The 19,818-nt window shown below is 41.1% G+C and overlaps 2 protein-coding genes across 2 annotated transcripts; one reads left to right on the top strand and one right to left on the bottom strand.

The window, feature by feature from the left end:
* The first annotated feature begins 139 nt into the window (after positions 1-139).
* Positions 140-12,138, top strand: fbp2 (fructose-1,6-bisphosphatase 2). The gene is made up of 8 exons (XM_083673052.1): positions 140-387; positions 1,250-1,412; positions 2,519-2,611; positions 2,968-2,976; positions 4,398-4,538; positions 6,325-6,462; positions 9,192-9,311; positions 11,196-12,138. Exons 1-8 carry the CDS (start codon positions 215-217, stop codon positions 11,379-11,381), a joined length of 1,023 nt encoding a protein of 340 aa, XP_083529178.1. The 5' UTR covers positions 140-214; the 3' UTR covers positions 11,382-12,138.
* Positions 12,139-13,332: 1,194 nt separating this feature from the next.
* ctsla (cathepsin La) lies at positions 13,333-18,586 on the bottom strand. Its single transcript, XM_083674194.1, has 8 exons — positions 18,498-18,586; positions 16,826-16,960; positions 16,581-16,703; positions 16,308-16,460; positions 15,122-15,346; positions 14,492-14,660; positions 13,995-14,112; positions 13,333-13,784 (listed from the first exon to the last, which is right to left on the bottom strand). Exons 2-8 carry the CDS (start codon positions 16,952-16,954, stop codon positions 13,685-13,687), a joined length of 1,017 nt encoding a protein of 338 aa, XP_083530320.1. The 5' UTR covers positions 16,955-16,960; positions 18,498-18,586; the 3' UTR covers positions 13,333-13,684.
* Positions 18,587-19,818: the final 1,232 nt, after the last annotated feature.

The raw sequence follows: 19,818 nt of genomic DNA, 5'->3' as shown, positions 1-19,818 counted from the left end.
ACTAGGACAGCTGGGTTGTGTGTGTGTCCCCCCCCCCCCCCCCCCTCACAAATATAACCCTTGGCTCAACTCCATGGCCATGGCATAAAGAAGGATCCGCTTGGTAACGGCTTTACTTATCCAGTCTGCCACTCCCCGTCCTCAGCACCAGAACACGCACACTGCCACGCTTCACTATTCCTCAGGGACTAACGACCAACCAGCAGGACCCAAAATGTCGGATCAGTCGGCGTTCGACACAGACGTATGGACCCTGACCCGCTTCGTCATGGAGACTGGTCGGCAGGTCAAGGGCTCGACAGGGGAGTTAACGCAGCTCATCAACTCCATGCTCACAGCCATCAAAGCAATCTCCTGTGCCGTGCGGAAGGCAGGGCTCACTCACCTGTAAGTGTTGCTCTAACCCTAACCCTTGGCAGAGAGAGAGAGAGGGATTTAATTCAGAGAGAGACAGAAAAGAAGGTGCTGGATTAAGTACAAGTCTCTTGAGTGTCTGTGTAATATGATACTGTTGCTGGGGCACTCCTTTGTTGAGTGTGTTGCTTGGCTTGTGGACAGAGGAAAACCAGCCTGTGATATGTACGTGTCATGTGTGGACTGTGTGTCAGAGTCATGCATTGGAATGTGAGAGCAGCTAGCATGTAGTCACATGTAAATAAAAATGGACTGGGAGCACCTGCCATGGCAGGCAGCACTGCACATACTGTGACCTATGGCATTTGTAGATTCATCTGGGTGTTTGAATTGAATGTTGCCTTCAGGGACTGTAATTCACTGAGTTGTGCTGGTACATTATAGTCACATAAATAAGGTAGATAAATAACACACAAAACAGGTTTAAAAAAGTTCTGAGTTTCCTACCAACTGTATGCATAATTAGTGCTGAGGGACACTTAAAGACCATAAGCATCTTAACAGAGTTACAAGTGTTTGTACCCTTGCATACTGTACCGTGTTTGTGTGTATAGGCATGTACAGTGCATGTTCCTCTGCAATGTGTAGGCCTGTGTGTGTTTGCTACAGTTACAGTATAGCTGCTACCATCCATTAATATACACCAAGCACTGCTGTCTAATGCCTAGTGAAAAAAAATGGGCTCCCAAACCCACCCTGACACAATATCAGAATGGATCACCTCTGCTATGCCTGTGAACAGACCATATAAGTGACTATAGGCTTTAAATGGGGCATAGTCTCCGACAGTTAATGTGTGACATCGCCCCCGCGCCTGTGGTGCTCGCTAACACAGACAGGGAATGGCGGGTACAGTGAACGTGACGGGGGATGACCAGAAGAAGCTGGACGTGCTGTCCAATGACCTGGTCATCAACATGTTGCGGGCGTCCTTCGGCACCTGTGTGCTCGTCTCTGAGGAGAACCAGGAGGCCATTATCATCGCCAAGGAGAAGAGGGTGGGTCCTTCGCTCTCTTTTTGAATACAGAATGTAGAACATCGCCGTTTTTCACAGCAGACACACAGCAGTTTTCATGTAGACACTGGTAAGGTGCTGGAGATGATGAATATGAGGTTAAAACATGAAGTGCCCCCTTAAGATAAGATGAGGTCAACTTCATTATTCAGAGGTGTCTCAGACCACCACCAGGGGGAATGCTAGCCTGTAGCACCATCTAATTCCTAGTCAGCCCCAAAGGCCTCATCCACAAACAGGCTGCCGTCCTATTTTTTGACACTTTTCTCCTGAAGTATGCACTTGTGTTGTGCACATTCCCATAAAGGGAAGCATATGATTTGTCTAAGCTTGCCACTTACATCAATCCATTCATTCCCATTTAAGTGTGAGAGTGTACCGGTCAGGGGAGGCTGATGGAGGTAGAAATCAGAGGACGGTCTCATGGTAATGCATTGAATGAGAAATGGTATGAAACAAATGTTTCAAGAGAAGGGTGGAGAAATGTGACACAGCCCCTAAGATCTGAAAGGATAAGCATTATGGCTAGAATTCCACCTGACCTATCAAAGGGCAATGTCAAGCTTCTACCATCTTGCTTCTACCGTCTACCTATTCAGACCTTTCAAATCTTCATGTCAACATCTACAAGTGTTTAAAGGTGTACGGGCTAGGGGTCATTACTCCCTTTTTTTCCTCACCATGGCACTGTCCCAAAACAACCCCTAACCCCTACACTATAAACGGTTGTGAGGATCTGAAAGGATTGGTTGAGTATAGGCAAGATAGCAATACCTCCGCTTGCCCTCTGATGGGCTTGGTTACTTCTATCCAATCCTTTCAGATCTGCACAAGAGCATAGGGTGTAGGAGTTGTTTCTGGACATGGCCGATGTAACCTCAGTGTACTTTCAAGTATGTCCACCAGATGTCTCCCTTTTTCAATGCATTTATCCTTATTTGGCGGTCTTCTCTGTAGCCTTTGTGCCAAATGTTTTTCATTCTTAATCTCTCTCTCTCTCTCTCTCTCTCTCTCTCTCTCTCTCCCCCGTTCTCTCTCTCTCCCCCGTTCTCTCTTTCTCCCCCTCTCCCTCCCTCCCCTTCTCAAAGGGCAAGTATGTGGTCTGTTTTGACCCCCTGGACGGTTCCTCCAACATTGACTGCTTGGCCTCCATAGGCACCATTTTTGCTATCTACAAAAGAGTGAGTTTGTCTGCTACAGAATACAATGCTCTTTTCTCAGCATGTGAACAACACAATGTACACATTCGACTGTGTCACCAAACCTGCTTAGAAATGTTGTACATTTGTGGTAATTGTGTCTTATTCAAGAAGTGTCTCTAACAGTCTGTTGCTGTTCATAGTGTAGTATATAGTGTAGTATGTGTCGCTGTTCATCTGGGTTTGGGTCAATTTCATTTCAACCCAAAATTGACTGAGTCAAAATAGAATTCACTCCAAACCTGCTGCTCATATAGGCCTGTGTAAACCTGTATATGTGTGTCTCTGTTGGCTTTCATTTGATTTGTGGTCTTGTTGTGTGAATCTTTTCCTTGCAGATTGACGAGGTAGATGTCCCCAGAGTCCGGCAGCCAGATTACAGCTACTGGTTTAGCTATGGAATTATCTTATGAAGTTGTACAATCTGGGGTCTAAATTGAGATGTTCATTCTGTTCAGACCTGGGTTCAAATAGCATTTTAAATAATTTGAAATACTTGATTTAAGTTTTCCTGGCATAATGTAACCAATGGAATAGCCCCCCAAAAGTTCAAAGCCAATGTGGTACTCGAGGCGGGCTCAAGCAAACGCTCAAGGTATTTGAAAGGATTTGGTATACATATTGCATGAAATATGAAATAAGATATTGAATGATTCAGATTCAAATTGAAGTTGTGATTAGAAAATAAATCTGGGACCAATCTGCATTCACTCAACCACTTTCTTTGGTAAACAGTGGGATGGGGTTGGAGAAATGTAACCACTTTCAAATCCATAGACAGACAGAGCTATGGATGCAAGGACTGGCCATCCATGAGATCAAAATGATAGTTTACAAACAATAAAGTAAAACAATCTTATATTTTGGGATCTGGCAGGGTAAGACAGTTGAACTGAGCTCATGAGCCATTTATAAGTTCAATGGCTACATATTGTATCATTAATTTAAAAGTATACCAATCCCAGATTGCCACCTTAAATGTTTTAAACAATCTAATTGTTTTTATTAAACAGGCCTGAGAAGTTAAATCTTGCTTCTTCCTCCCTACAGAATGACAATATTAACAACTTTGAAATGGGGAGAAGAATTTCATTAATTTGACCTTGAGTGAATGCTCTGAAAAACTGTCTCCAGATGATGGATGCCTGCTATAATAACCATAGACTTATGGCTTTAACAAGCTCTAAAGACTGCAGTAACATATACTTACACAAGAGGGTGTAATAGTCTAATGATACATCTGACATGCAATATGACTTACTGTATGTTTGAATGGTTTACGTGAGCTCTAGCTGAAGCATCACAAGTACTGTAACTGTAGTGTACTGTGCTCACATTCCCGTTCCTATATCCTTGTTTCTTAATTTGTTGTAGTTAGCTATTTGTGGTAGCTAGCAAATTGGACATATAAATTATGTCCAATTTGTAAAAAAAATTAATAAATAAATTTAAAAAAAAAACTCCACTCTATAGTTAGCCTGAATGCTAGTCTGGTAATTTTGTTTTATTCCATTGAGAAGTGAAACAAATTTCCCAGGTTGGCACCAAAGCTAAGGCATTATTGCCTGGCATAATGGAGTCAATGGAATAGTCTCAAAATTGTAAACCCGCCCATCTGGCTCCCCAAACAGGCCCAAGCAAACGCTCAAAGTAAATGCAAAAATTCAAATACTATTTTGACCCAGGTCTAATATAGTGTGATAATACATCTCAGTTGTAAACTATTGTAGGGACGTTTTGTTCATGTCTGTTCTCCCCACTTGTACAGATGTCTGAAGACGAACCCTCAGAGAAAGATGCCCTACAGCCTGGCAACCAGATTGTTTGTGCGGGCTATGCCCTGTATGGCAGTGCCACTCTGGTTGCCCTGAGCACTGGAGCTGGGCTCAACTTCTTCATGTTGGACCCAGTGAGTGTGCCATGTTAAGTAAACAAGCCTGTCTTAAAGGAACAATTCACCACAATACGAAAGTTTATCGTATGTGAACTATAAGAATGAATACATCTACCCCACTACAAAGCACACCTTTTGAAGATTGTGTGCAGAAGTACTTTAGCACTATCTGCAAGTATCTTATCTGTCTACAATAAGCTTGGTGTTTTCTGAGGTACTGAGGATACAATAGCACCATACCCAGTATAGCAGTGCCCTCTATAAGTAGTGGAAAGAGGAAGCATTTTGTCTTCTTTTAGCTCTATACTCCAACGGTTTTAAATCAAACAATTACTATGGGGTCAAAGTAGAGATTCTCAGCTTTAATTCAATGGGTCTTTTCAGATTGAGTTCACCACTATTTCAGGGCTCCAAAGGTATTGGAAAATATCATATAATGTCCAAATAAAGTACTCATGTTTAGTATTTGGTTGACAATACTTTGCATGCAATAACTGCCTGAAGTCTGGGATCCATTGACCCCACCAGACACTGGGTATATCACCTGCTGATGCTCTGCCAGGCCTGTACTGCAGCCATCTTCAGTTTGTTTTGAGATCTTTTTGCCAAAAATGTTATCATCAGGAAATTAAATGCATGTTCAATTGGATTTAGATCTGAAGATTGGCTATGATTCTGATTCATACTTTTCTGATATTTCAGCCTCATTATGGCTTCGTTGACTTTCATTGACTTCTCTTTGGTCGTCATGTTGACAGACACCAATACCAGACTTCAAAGGCAAGTGCAAAGTCTAGAATCAATACTAAACATTGATAGCTGTCTTACGCCTGCACAAATGATGTGACGGAACACACCTGACTAACCAGAAACACATGCCAATTTTCCAATACTTTTGGTGCCCTGAAATAGGGGGATTATGTATACAATTTAAGTGAGTAATTCCTAAGTGGTGAAATGAATCTGAAAAAAGAAAACATTGAATTAAATCTGATAATCTCTATATTTAACCGGCTAGTAATGGTTTGATTTCAAATCCAGACTGTTGGAGTATAGGGCTATAAGAAGACAAATGCTTCCTCTTTCCTATGGAGGGCACTATAAATCATTTACAGGAGTTTACTTAGTGCAGGGTAATCCACCAGTTATCTGAGCAATCACAACCCAGGTTTGTGTTCTTAGAGAAGGTAATCTAAGGGGCAGTAAAGCAACATGATTGTTAATTGTATCAGAGCAGAAATGGCAAGAAAATAAGAGAAACATTTATATAATTAATATAATATAACTTTCATAATACTCTAGGACAGTGGTTCCCAAACTTTTAACAGTCATGTACCCCATGTTGGTTATTTTGTAGTCTAATTGATATTCTATGAACATTATCCCTTACATATTAGACATTGTGATAATATTATTCTGTTGGATAGGGTGCATGCATTTATTTTTGGTACTGAGATTGCAGTTGGCTATTCAACAGGACTGTTTGGGAAGGTAAATCACAAATTTATTTTGCGTACCCCCTAGATCCACATACCCCCGGGGGTACACATACCCCACTTTGACAATAGTGGCTCTAGGATATAACCTGAATTCCAAATATCTAACTAAAACTAGCTCTAAGAATTAGGAAAACACAGACAAATATACATACAGTATTAGTATAGCATACATAAATCAGAGTCAATGCAGTCCAGTTACTTGGACCAATTTGCACCCAAATACAGTATGTATTAACTGTATCTATCAACTGTATCTATTAAAGTGGGTGCAGTAAATAATGACCTGACCCCATGTCTTCCAGTCAGTGGGTGAGTTCATTCTGATCGAGAGGAACGTCCAGATCAAGAAGAAGGGCAAGATCTACAGCCTGAACGAAGGTTACGCCAAGTACTTTCACCCTTCAATCAACGAGTACCTGAAGCACAAGAAATACCCAGAGGTTTGAGATACACACACACACACACACACACACACACACACACACACACACACACACACACACACACACACACACACACACACACATTCTCATCATTTGAAATGGTGTCAGGCAGATAAGCATCATCATTTGGTTCTTTGTTCAGTTGGTATAGTCAGATATATACAGCAACTACTCTATTGAATCTGTGAGGAAGCAACTGGTTGACGGAAAGTGTTACGAAAACCACCTCCAAAGCACATAAGGCTATTCTGGCTGACAGCACATTATTCAGTTAATAGTGACCGTTCTCACAAGCTAGTGAGGATGTGAGTCATGACAATGCGTACAACCTTGCTGTGGTACAGTGAGTTCAAGTGAAGCATCAAACAAAAAAAGCCTAGCTGCCTGAAATACAACCATTAGATGCCTACAACTTGAACCTGCGTGCTGTCACGATAAAATGACCCCAGGACAAGCACGAGATTCACTCTCCACACAGCGTGACCTGCCATTCAGAAGGTACACTTGAGTGAGGTCAGCTGACTTCCAGTATGGTGACATCCCTGAAACAACACACTTAACACATTGAGCCCCCTTCCTCAGGAAACAGGGCATGCTGGGTAGTAACTTCTGACCCCTATAGAATCCATACTCAGCATGTCTACTATGCCACAGTCATCATATGGTCTCAATCACACCTCAACTTGCATATACTGTAATGAGCACAGCACACTCAAAGCTATGCCTGCTATATGTTAGCCATTGTTCATTTGTCTACAGTGAGAGGAATTGGCTAATCACCATTATGCTAGCTTAAAGTTGCGGGTTTGAGATGGCTTTGTGGCAATTTCGAAAATGATGACAAAAGTGTTTTTAGTTTGACTTTCATTTACCACTCAAAGTTCATGCCTAATACTGCCTAACCGCCACGTAAGTCAAGCGTGACTATTTTACGCTCCAGTAACAGTAACCGGTATGTGCACACTATGGAAGCCTTGTGCTTACACGCCTTGCTAAGAGATTGTGTTTTGAAATGGCTGTATAGAGTCTGGACAAAGCCAGGCTAGGGATTGGCTGCTTATTCCCACAGATAGGGCAGGCTGTCAAGATAGTGGATCATTGATTTAACAACGAGCCTTTGCTAAACACACAGAAAAAAGTCCACATTGATGTTGATCTTAACTTCCACATTTCACATGTTTTGTTTACCTCTTTTTAGAGAGATGTTGTTGTTTTATGTCCTAGAGATACATTGAGTGTCCATTTGTGTGACTGTCCATTTGTGTGACTGTCCATTTGTGTGACTGTCCATTTGTGTGACTGTCCATTTGTGTGAGCCGGTATTTACACACCCCCTCATGACGACCGGGAGGTGACTCAGCAAGCACATGACTCTCAGGGCTTGACACATTAAAAACCAAGGAGAGGACACAATGGGGAAAAGTGACTGGCAGTAAAACAAAAGCAAAGTAATAAAATGTATTGAATAAAAGGATAGCATGTTACTGTCTATAAGCCAAAATTAAAAGGCTCAAAACTGGACTTTTTGTAACTGTTTCATGAAGACGGGACTAAGAGTATCCAACAGTTGCATAAAACTCATTAGTAGATTTTGTTTTGACTGGGGTTTATGTAAAAGGAATTGACCCACATCGCCCTGTGTTCTTTTTCCAGCTCAGTACTTTGGAACTTTGATCTAACTGTGGTGATTGTTTTTCTTTTCTTTTTTGTGGGTCATTGCAGCCCATGCGCCTTATCTGTCTGTAGAGTACATAGCTGAGAACACACTGACAGTTTTACTGACAGTGGAGGGAAGGAAACAATATCGGTCATTCCTCTCAGAAAATACATTTTAACTGTTCACTTTTTACTCAAAACTTCTAAATTATGGTTACAACAAGTACATAATACTGTTCAATGGGATAGTGTTTTCATTCACACTGGTGAATTTCATTCTACGGATTATATGGATTAAATCCAGATTTAACTCCTGTTACAGCAAATAACAAACGTGTGTGTAGGTATTTATTTATCAAATTAAAGGACTGAACAAACATGGTATATTTCAAAGAGCCTTTGTTTAAGTGAGGGAGGCTAATGCCTCATGACAAGAGAAAACACTACTTGTTGTGTTCCATCGATAGATATCACCAAAAGGCAACTTGAGAACAACACGATTACCCAAAAGACAAACATAGTTTTCAGTACACACTTTAAAGACTTGATGGTCATAAAGGAATTCAATTTGGAAAGGGACAGTATAACGATTTCTAATTAATATTGTTGAGTTAAAATGAGAAGGTTTGAGACAGAATGCTTGAGTCATGGATGAGGATGAATCATGTGGTTTTACAGCTATCAAAACTCTCGTTCTGACTCTGTCTGCAGCTATGCTCACCGACCATGGAGTACTGGTAAAAATGACTGATTCACTGACTTAAGGCCGCTCCCATATCTTGTGAGTTTGCCTCTAACATTGTCATACTCAGTGTGGTCATGAAGAGGAAATATAACATCTACTGTCAGCTGCTTGAGGCATTCTAAAATTACCTATACTACACGTGGTCTAGAGGGGAAATAGTGGTTTCATGACCATGTGGTGGAGCAGTAGCTAGTGTCTACTACCAGAAGCACATATGCATACAGCATCAACCACAGACCCTCATAGGCTTTTCCCAATCAGGTCAGGAGGTGACCTGAAAAACTCTTTGAAAGTGATTGTGGTTCTCTCATTATTGCCCCTGTAGGACGGTGGTGCCCCCTATGGTGCGAGGTACGTCGGATCCATGGTGTCAGATGTGCACCGCACAATCGCCTATGGAGGCATCTTCATGTACCCAGCCAATGAGAAGAGTCCCAAAGGAAAGGTAAGTTGGCCTGAACAGTGAGACTGTTGTGGACCATTCAGTGTAACTTGAATCATCCGAAAGAGCCCCTCCCACAGGCCCCATCCACTGTTTACAATCAAAATGGAAATAGTTCCAGATTGTGGCTTTAATACATTCATTCAACCAAAGTATCTTTCCCATTCAAGTAAAACTTGCAGTTCATCTGGCAGTGGCAGCAGTGCACTCACATCACGTGACTACAAGTAAGGAGAGTTAATATTGAAGTGATGCAGCTAAATAATAATTGTATAATATTATCTGATAATAATCGGATAATTGTGACAAGAAAACAATCCAAACAGGATAAACGCATCATAACTGTTACTTTAAGCATAGCTTTGAATGGCTCTTGGCCAATCACAATACTTGTTCTGATCAACCTGTGGTATAATTGAAGTTTTACAGTATATATACAAAGTCAGATTGCCATTTAATATCTATTATTAATAATTTTCTAAAGTAAATTTTTTGGGAAAATCTCCATTGGAGCCCGTGTATTTGTCCTTACTTTCATTAGCAGCCCTGCTGGTGCAAAATGTAATGTTTCGCGGGAGTGGGAGTTCTCCTCTCTGTAGGTCCTCTGATGCAACCAAATGGGATTTGTTTTAATATGACATTATAAAATAAGATTGTCAAGTAGAGTGAAGGCTAAGATACTTATGCCATGGCTCAAGGATAGCTATGTAATTATTGCTCCGATATTGACATTTTCCTTGCACTCTAATCATAATCGTGGGCAGCAGGGGAGGCTGGTGGAGGCAGAAATCTGAGGCTCATCATTCCTTTCCATGCATTACAATGAGCTCGTCCTCTGATTTCTACTTCCACTCTACTTCTACTATAAAGATACTGTAAGTCTTATCCATTTCCAGGCAGAGTAGTCATCCCCCACCATGTCATGTGAAGGTGTCTTGACTCTTGGACAAAGAAACAATAAATGGTGTTGGATGTTGGAATTCTTTTCTCAATTCCTGAAAAGTTTACTTTTTGGAAGTACAAGGTTTTTCTAGGACACCAATGCCATAGGCAAATGGTTTCTGTGAGGAATGCAACAGTATTTGGTTTGATTTTGATTATTCCCAGAGGTAAACAAGACATGGACTGCATGAACTACAATTTTGTGATCCAACTGCTGCAATAACAGTATGCCCCTCCCTCTGTCACATGCGTTGGTGTGCTTATACTATGACCTAAATACTACATAGGCTTCCTGGTATTTACACAATATTAGTGCTTTATCTTTAAGAGGAAGAACGTGGCTTTGATCCAGAACTTGGCTGTAATGGCACCTCATAACGATCCAGCTATTGCAGTTTAATATCACAGCTAATCTAACCTAAATAATGTGCCGTTAGGGTAAAGAGATTTACTTATGTACTTGAACAGGAGACAATGGAGTGCTTAAGTTGCGCAGCCATAGCATCCCCACCTCACCCCTCAAAATGTTTCATATCAACAAAAGTTGAAAAGATCTTTAACTTTCTTTTCCGGTCTGCACCTGCAATTGTTCTTTTCACCAAGGGGGTTGGGTGTCGGTGAATATAGCAGTTTCTTTTGTTTTTATTAGTGTTACTTAGTGCCTAGTATTAAAGTGACAGAACACACCTTATTTTTTCCACCCTCCTTTCATATTTTTATTTTTATTTTCAGACAGTGGGATTAAGAGGGGTATGAGACAGAGAGGGATGATGGGACGGAAAGGATTTGAACTGTGGTCTCTGGGGGGTTGATGCACATGCGCACGCAAATGGCAATTGGCAGACCGACTCAACCAAATCTCTGGCACAGAATGAACCTTTAAAACACTGTTTCACACATTCATATTCTCTCTTTTCTAATCTGTATTGCTTGTCTATTCCCTAGCTGAGGCTTCTGTACGAGTGCAACCCCATAGCCTTCATCATTGAGCAGGCAGGCGGCCTTGCCACCACAGGGACCCAGAGGGTACTGGACGTGAAGCCTGAGAGCATCCACCAGCGTGTACCTTTTGTTGTGGGCTCTCCCGACGACGTGAACGAGTACCTGTCCTTCGTCAAGAAGCACCAGTAGAAACTGTGATAATTTTTTTGACAGGCACCTCCTCAGACAGGTCCTGACACTCCCCTGATACTGCCAAAGAGTGGGTCATACCAAACATGCCAAAATATTTCATATATATTTTTAGGTCCATTTCTAAGAAACAGTTCTAAAGTAAATTGTTACATTGTGTGTTCAGATGTGTAATTTCTCTTTTTTATGCAAAGTCCTCAAAATCAAAGACAGACTCATACAAAATCATCTGAGCTATACTTTCATATATATTTGTTCTTCTTCTTGGTCATCATACTCCCTGCAACTGATGTAGGTGAAAGCAATGTTGTGAAATTATGGGTGCAGTATCATATTGCCATTAACCTATGGGTCTCTGTTGAGCATATTTAGACAGAATCACACCAACACTATTCAAACATTGAGTGTGACTTCAGTAATTCAGACATGTTCACTCTACAGCATTCAGACCATTGAGAAACCTTCCTTCTATGTGTTCCAACATAGCTCTAGTGTTGTGTAGCATTGAGAAACAGAGATGGCTTGTGTTGGTTTAGTTGCGTGCAGGGCTTACTAAAGCTTAGCCCACGACATTGCTGCTCTACACTTGTTTTGATCAGAGAGAATGCTGAGTCAGCATGGGCTGAATTGGCAGCAGATCCTAGGTTCTCCGGGGGCAAGCACCAGTGACTTCCTGCCTGCAACAGCTGATGAATGAGTAGTGATGGGCATTCCGAACCCCCTGACTAAACTGCATCATTCAGTTAAGCATGTTAAACTGAATAAAAGCATAGAAAAATATGTAACTCTTTGCAATGGTGTTGAATTGTTGATGCAGCACCCACGAGAGGTCATTGAAGGAAAGTTTTGGGAATTTTAAAGTCCACTCATAAAAGGTGGTGGACTATTGACAGATTGTTGATTTTTGGCCATCAAAACACAGCATAATTATATTATAATTGGTATATTATAAGTAAACTACAAAGTGGGTTGGTTACGCTGTATTTTGTTCTAGATATATAATATATTTCTATGTGAACGTTCCACAACATTGGCCCTTGATCATTCACAGATTCATCCATGGCAGTACAGTACTTCATTATTGGGTTAGACAATCACACTGTTCCTTGGGCAGTTGATAGTCATAGTTTATCTTTTCCCCACTCTGACAACTAGAACACACAAGTGTACCATGACCTCTTCTTCCTTAATAGTCCCTCTGTTGCTATCAGCTAGCACAGAGCAAAAGGCGAAAAAAACACACAGTTACTACCTATACAAACAGGGACACACACATAAACACTACAATCAAGTGTTCAGTATTGATTGTCATAGTGTGTGTATGTGTCTGTGCACACGTGGACACAGACACACACCCTATTTACAATCTTTATTGTAGCTGGGTCATTGAGGGCATGTCAGCTGTAATGAGGCCAGACGCTAAATAAACGTGGAACTGTTTAACCTCTACTTCACCCCATGGTGCGAGGGTGTCTTATCTCCAAATGGGACACAACTAACAAGTGGATATATATATATATATAAGTGATCCTTTTTCATTAACAAGATAACATTGCAACTACTGAGGAAATATACTGCACATACATTCTATATATTGCTCAAACTATAACAATAGTATTCACCTTTTCTAAAATGTGTCGATCACTCATATCCTGTATGCTATGCTTGTTGTTACAGGTAAAAGTACTAACCGTATACATACCAGTGCATGTGACATGGTCTTGTCTATACAAGTCATGCATTAGTTCTGCTGTTATGTAGCATAACATGCACTGCTGTGGTGGCGCCAACATCAAGAGAACGCAGCCCCCAGAGATAAGGGCTGCCAGATGCACACGTCCCAAAGGAAAGACCTTTACATTTGTGGTCTACTGCTTGATCTGCCCCCCCCCCCATATGTTAGCATATCACTCTTTTCACCAAATTATTGGAGACAGGCTTGTTTCACAACTTGTTTCATAACTTTAATTGATCATGGTGGAAGTAGAAAAAAAAGAACAATACATTTGTACAACGACCAAAGCGACCGTTAAAAGACATTTAACAAGTAGCACACATATTTACAAAGACAAAAAAATAAAATAAAACTAAACCATACATCTAATTAAAATCATTAAAAACGGATAAAGTGGCATACAAATCTGCCAAAACAAAATGGCATTAATAATTCCCTAAAACAGTGTTTCTCAATAAACATTTCGCTCCAACCCAAGCCTCATTCAGGCTGTAATACAGACATGGTCTGTATGGTCAAACCATTGCAAAAAAACAAACACTAGCTACTGATTGGGGCCTTGTCCAGGCTACACAAGAGGGTAGCTAGCAGCGGTAGCGATGCCACAGTGGTTCTTCCTGTCTTTAGCCATGTAGATGTAGCCTTTATCTCCCCATTTCTCACTCCAGCTGCAAGGTGGAAAGAAATACAAATCATGTCATCTATAGAGCAACACTTGAAATGAACATACACCAAGTTCTATAGAAATCTCAAAATCAACTTAAATCAACTATTGAGAATTTAAAATATTCTAAATGTGATTGTAAGGGATCAAATACAAAAATCCAACCAAATTCAGTGACGTTCATCAGTAATACCAGAGTCGGGCATTAACTGACCTGTTCTTGACTATCCAGTACTTCTTGCCATCCACATCCTGGGCCTGGAAGCCATATCCCACCACTAGAACACCATGGTCCAACTCCTCACTGCTGCAATCCTTATCATAGTAGATGCCTAGAGACACACAACCCTGTTATTAAACTGTCACTGTTGGGACATTTTGAAGATGTTAACAAGCATAATATACACATGGCATGGCATTCCATGGATTGGGTCTCAATACAATTTGGGGACCATTCGAAGGATACTGAAACCCCAAAAGCTTCAAATTACCACAAATCTTAATAAAGCATGGGTTGTTAATCATTCCAAAACAGAAATCAGTGCGAAATCCATGCCACGGCAGCTATAGTCACTTGCTAGTTAAACCGCAGCAAAAAAAATCACTGATCACATTTTTGTTCTTAAGTGTCCGATCTAACACACACAACTATCAACGACTGTCTAGTCTCTGATCATATTTCCATAGCAAAACCCTCCGGTTACAACAGACCTGATTGGTAGAACTGGAAGGACTCGTGGCCGGCGTCGATGGCGACAGATACAGGGCCCACAGAGGCCACCGCCTTCATGAGAGCGTGCTCCTTGCCACTGGGAACGTCCACAAAGCCGGTGTCATTGGCAGAGTTGAACTTGGGGTCGTAGTGGCAGGGTGTGTCATCCTGGGGGGAGAGGCCTGTCAGCATTTGTCCTAACACAAACTATTGTCTAGACATGCAAAAACCACCTGAACCACCATACAAGAGAGAACTCAGGCACAGCAGGAAAGGAGGGCATGCATTGTTTTCCATACATGACATCCAAACTATGGCATGTTATGAGCCATTTTCCACAGAGATTTATTTCTACAGTGGGACAATAAGGCCTCAAAAACAAAAAATGACAGCATACTTTGGGCAGGACGACAACAGGAGTATATTCAGTAGGGTGAAACATCCAGAACATTGCAGATATAAATAAAGTGTAGAGCTGCTATTCTACATAAAAGATAATCATATCTGCTGCTCTACACCATACATTTCTAGCTGAATGTCGAGTAACACTGCATCCTCCAAAACATTGCCAGCCTCCTGCCCTACCCAAGGTGTGCAAGGGGAGAAAATTGCAGCAATAAAACACTTACAGTTCCCACGTAGGGGTAGGCATCTTCGGAATCCAGGCCGTTGTTGTCTTGAATGTACTGGAAGGCCTGGTCCATTAGGCCTCCGTTGCAGCCCTCGTTGCCCTCGGGCCGGGAGCATTCCACCAGGTTCTGCTCGCTCAGGGACACCAGCTGGCCGGTCTTCCTGAAGACCTGGCCCTCCATGGCACCGGTGGAACTGAAAGCCCAGCAAGAGCCGCACTGGCCCTGTTAGATCACAACAGAGGAGGAGGAAAATAGTTAGCTAATCTCAGGTTGACCTATGAATACAAGTTTATAGTATGGAAAAGAGTATACAATCTGGTATACTTGAATTGGTTTATAGTAGGGTTTAGTGTGCTACTTGCATAGGCGTACCTTTTAGCGTAAAATTGCTTGCATTTTTAGGCTCTTAAAATTAGGTGTCATTGAGCGTGCATTTACGCAAGCAAATTAAAGATAAAATGTTGGCAAACGGATTAATCAAAGTTATAATAAATATTTAAACCTTCAACATGAGTGTAAATCAAGACAGTTTCTCATTTGACTGAACTATATTCAGACTTGAAATACCAGGTTTTCAATACTTGGTGGTGTGCAAACAGGGAATAGCTATACAGTAACCCTTAAAGTGTGTAAATGTTGACATGTTATTATTCCCCTTTTACAGTTAACCGCTATGCTTCGTCACTGAACATTGTACTCAGCCCTTTGGCTGTTTGTGCTTCTGCACTCCACTATCCACCCTTTTATGGCAGGGTGGAAAGACCGGTTTCAGCTTACAGACAAACAAAATGCCTCAAGTATGGTGGGGGGGTGGAGTGTTACATGTCGAGCACAGATTGTACAGCCAAGGAGGAGTGTGTGTGAGCTCTAAGACAGTGTTCAATAATGTTCCTGGAGACCAACAGGATAAGCAGACTTGCATTCTAGTCCAGCACTAACACACCTGACTCAACTAATCACCAAGGCCTTGATTGGTTATATCAGGTGTTAGTTCTGGGCTGTAACGAAAAGACTGCACAGTGCACACACCATAGAAATAGAATGAGACCCACAGTCTCCATGAAAAAGGATAGAGCACCACAATTCTAGTATGAGCCGCATTTCAATATCCACACTAGGATACAATTAAGAATGCAAGGCCAACACATGGCTCGGACAATAAAAATGAATTGTCCTCTTTTACCTGGTCCTTGACAGGGGTGACGTAGCCCTTCTCCCTCCAGTCCACCGAACGAGGGGCTTCCAGGAAATTGGGTTCCATGAACAGGGATCCTCGGAACTTCCTCTCCGTCTTGCGCTTGTAGCCGTTCATCACTTGCCTGAACTCCTCATGAGTCTGTGAAAATGGAAATGAGTCATGGTAAGTACTAGTAATGCCATCATTGTGACAACCAGAGGATACAACATTTGATAAACTTTAGGCTAAAGAGACTATTTGGCCTTGGATGGGCCTTACCATGTCACCAAAGTGGTTCATGCCCAGGCGGTAGGTGTGGCTGCCCATGGAGTGTTCGAGATTGTGCATCTCGATCTTCTTCAAGTTCTTCTCCCACACCATTCGCCTCCAGCCCTCCTCCTTCTGCAATACAACAGTTCAATACATGAGACTACTGGGAGACATTGACATTTATTTGCATCGGTGCATAGAAGTATTCTTTATGAGATGGATTAATTCCTTTGCCATTTAAAGATTTTACCAACCTCATGGTATTTTTTACTGTGCCAATCCTTCCATAGATTCCAGTGCTCGTCCAACTGAGTGTCCACAGTTGGGGCAGAGAGGACAGCGCTGAGACATAACGTAAACACAGCCACTAGCAGCATCATCATAGCGCTCTGGCGGAGGAAAATTAAAAATTAAAATCAAGCTCATGTTTCATTTGTAGCTTGTAATGTTTTCATCGGACCATAATGGCAGCACCGGATGTACTATCTACCTCATGTTCTGCTATCTACCTCATGTACTGTTAATACATATATACTGCTAGACTGCATTACTATACAGTTCATATGCTGCTACACTGTTCATACTGTAACTTATTTACTCTGCTATAATGCTAATGCTTACTCATATACTGCTCACACTGCACTACTATATTATACTGCACTACTTACTGCTCATATATTGCACTACCTGTAAATACTGTTCATTGCACTTTCTGCTATTTTGCACTTCTGGTTAGACGCTAACTGCATTTCGTTGTCTCTGTACTTGTACTCTGCACAATGACAATAAAGTTGAATCTAATCTAATCTAATCTAATCTACGGGAAATGCTCCTCCACGTATTCCCGATAGGGTAGCCATTTCTCCTAGTAGTAGCCTGCATCCATTATAGGTCAAGGCCTACCCTAGGTCGACGGCAGATTACATATTTACAGTATGAAAAGCAAGGTTTTTCAGTCCTTTAGGAATGGGATTCGTGCCTGAAAGTCCAGACAAATCTCTGTTAAACACTAAAATGTCCCGCTTTTCAACATTCACTCCCAAATTGTCCCGGTTTTCACCACAATTAAAATAATAAACACTAATGTTTCCTCATACGAGTCGGAGGCGAAAGTCGAATGCACGAAAGGTGCAGTCATTAGGCGAGCCAAGCGCTTAAATAATTGCCCCCCCCCCCCATCCTTATGAAAACGCCTATGGTGCTTCCATAAGCGCATACATGTGCGCGTGCATGAACGTGCGGTACACTTAAGGGGTCCCTGTTTGGGGGGTTTGAATGCGGTCACCCCCATGAATAGTGAACAAGATTGTAGCCTATAATTTCGATTTCAGAAAGGGCCATCACGGAAATAATAGTGTGAAAAATGCAAAAGCAAAATGTCGAAATGGTCATATTTAAAGGGTTTCTAATCGTGGTAGTGGGTGCAATGCTGTTGACCGCCTCGGAAAAGACGCCAGCATTGTTTATGCCAAGTCACGGGACCTGGGCGGCTCCATTCCAAGCAGCTCTCTGGGAAGAAAACAATAACCGAAACCACGTACCAGGACATCGAAAATAAAAGCGATACTACTATATCGCTATGATATATACATCGACAATATCATCAGAAGGCTGTCTTTAAGGCGGCAAATCGTTTTTTCATCATTATTCTGTTCAGCAGCGTCCCAAATCCCACAGCAATGGCAACAAAGGACGCAGTAAAACACCGTAACGATTGTGGTACAAATGTCGCATAGAACTATTACAACCTTGCAAACAAATATATATCGATTTAATTCCGTTGTAACTGTATTAAAACGGGCTGTTATTGCTACAATAACAAACACATTTATTTTAATTTTTTAATAATAAACCATTACATTAGACTATTACAATAGGCACATTTTGCCAGCAGCAAAAACAGAACAACAATCTAACAAGACTTACTGTTTATTTTTTTGACGAAGAAGAAGAAGAAGAAACTACCCTTTCATGGAAGCTTCACAAAGTTTATAAGGCTTGCATGAACACTGAATAATCGCGAAAGTGTTCTCTCATTGGTTGAGATGATGGTTATTCAACTCCCGCCCCCATGTGAAGTCATCTCTGCATGTGATCTGGGAACACGTGATTCTATCCCGACGTTTGGGCACATCCTTGGAGAAAAAAGCAAACGACTATAGTTGTTTGACTGGCCATGCAAAAAAGAGGAAGAGAGCGTTCAGTGACTGAGAAGCATACACAAACTATCCAAATTAGTTGATAGATATTAGATATGGCTATGGTTTGCAAGTCATGATTGACACAATGCTACTTCATATCAGGGAATAAAATGAGATCTTTCTTACATTTATGTTACTAAATGTATATAGGATGCCACCCATGTGTCTAAACAAAGACCCTCATCTCTTTTGTCACTATTTCAAATTAATCTAATAAATGGCATTCATTGGAATTTCAATAAATTGAATCTGTAGCCTTATACAACATGCCTTGGAAGAAAGTGAATCATTAAAGCATGGGCACAGGTAATGTCTGGTCTTATCAGGGTGTACTCATGTGACTAACTGCATTGCGAAACTTTGAACTTGTGATTTTGTTATTCACCCTTGTGGCCTTTTGTTGTTTATGAGATTTCAAAAACAACTAAATGGAAACAAATATGGGTACACATTTCTTAATTTGGGAGAACATACACTTTCAAACCACCCAGACTTTTGTTCCATTTCACTACAATTCAGTGAAATGGAGCACATTTCTGAAGGTTAAAGCAGAGGGCATATCTGTGATCATTGTGCAAATATTAGAATGAATTGTGTGTTTCTTATAGGCCGACTGTGAGTTCAATTAGTAGTGGCAACTAATGCACTACTACTTCATTCATCACCCAAAACATGACAGTAGTGGTGATATAAGAATAAGGCAGCGTCTTGCTGGGTAAGCAGCAAATCTTTCCACTTATTTTTGAGTGAGTTTCGATATTGCATATTGCATAATGGCTCAATACTATAACTGTGAGCTGTGCAAACTGCAGTCCAATTGTGTGTAATAAGTGTCATTAAGAAACATCTGGTCCCCTGCTAAAATTGGATTTAAAAAAACACTCCGAAAATGTCCTTATTCTTAATAAAACTATAAATATTATTCATTTTATTAATGTTTACATCAATATGGGAAAATATGGTAACAACATTATACATCATGATTTAGCTATGCTTGAATTACTTTTGTCCCCAAACTTAATCAGTCATTCGGTATAACAAACATT

Source organism: Argentina silus, assembly GCF_951799395.1.
Source record: "Argentina silus genome assembly, chromosome: 7".
In the NCBI taxonomy this organism is placed as follows: domain Eukaryota; kingdom Metazoa; phylum Chordata; class Actinopteri; order Argentiniformes; family Argentinidae; genus Argentina; species Argentina silus.
This window is presented reverse-complemented; position numbering and strand designations above follow the sequence as displayed.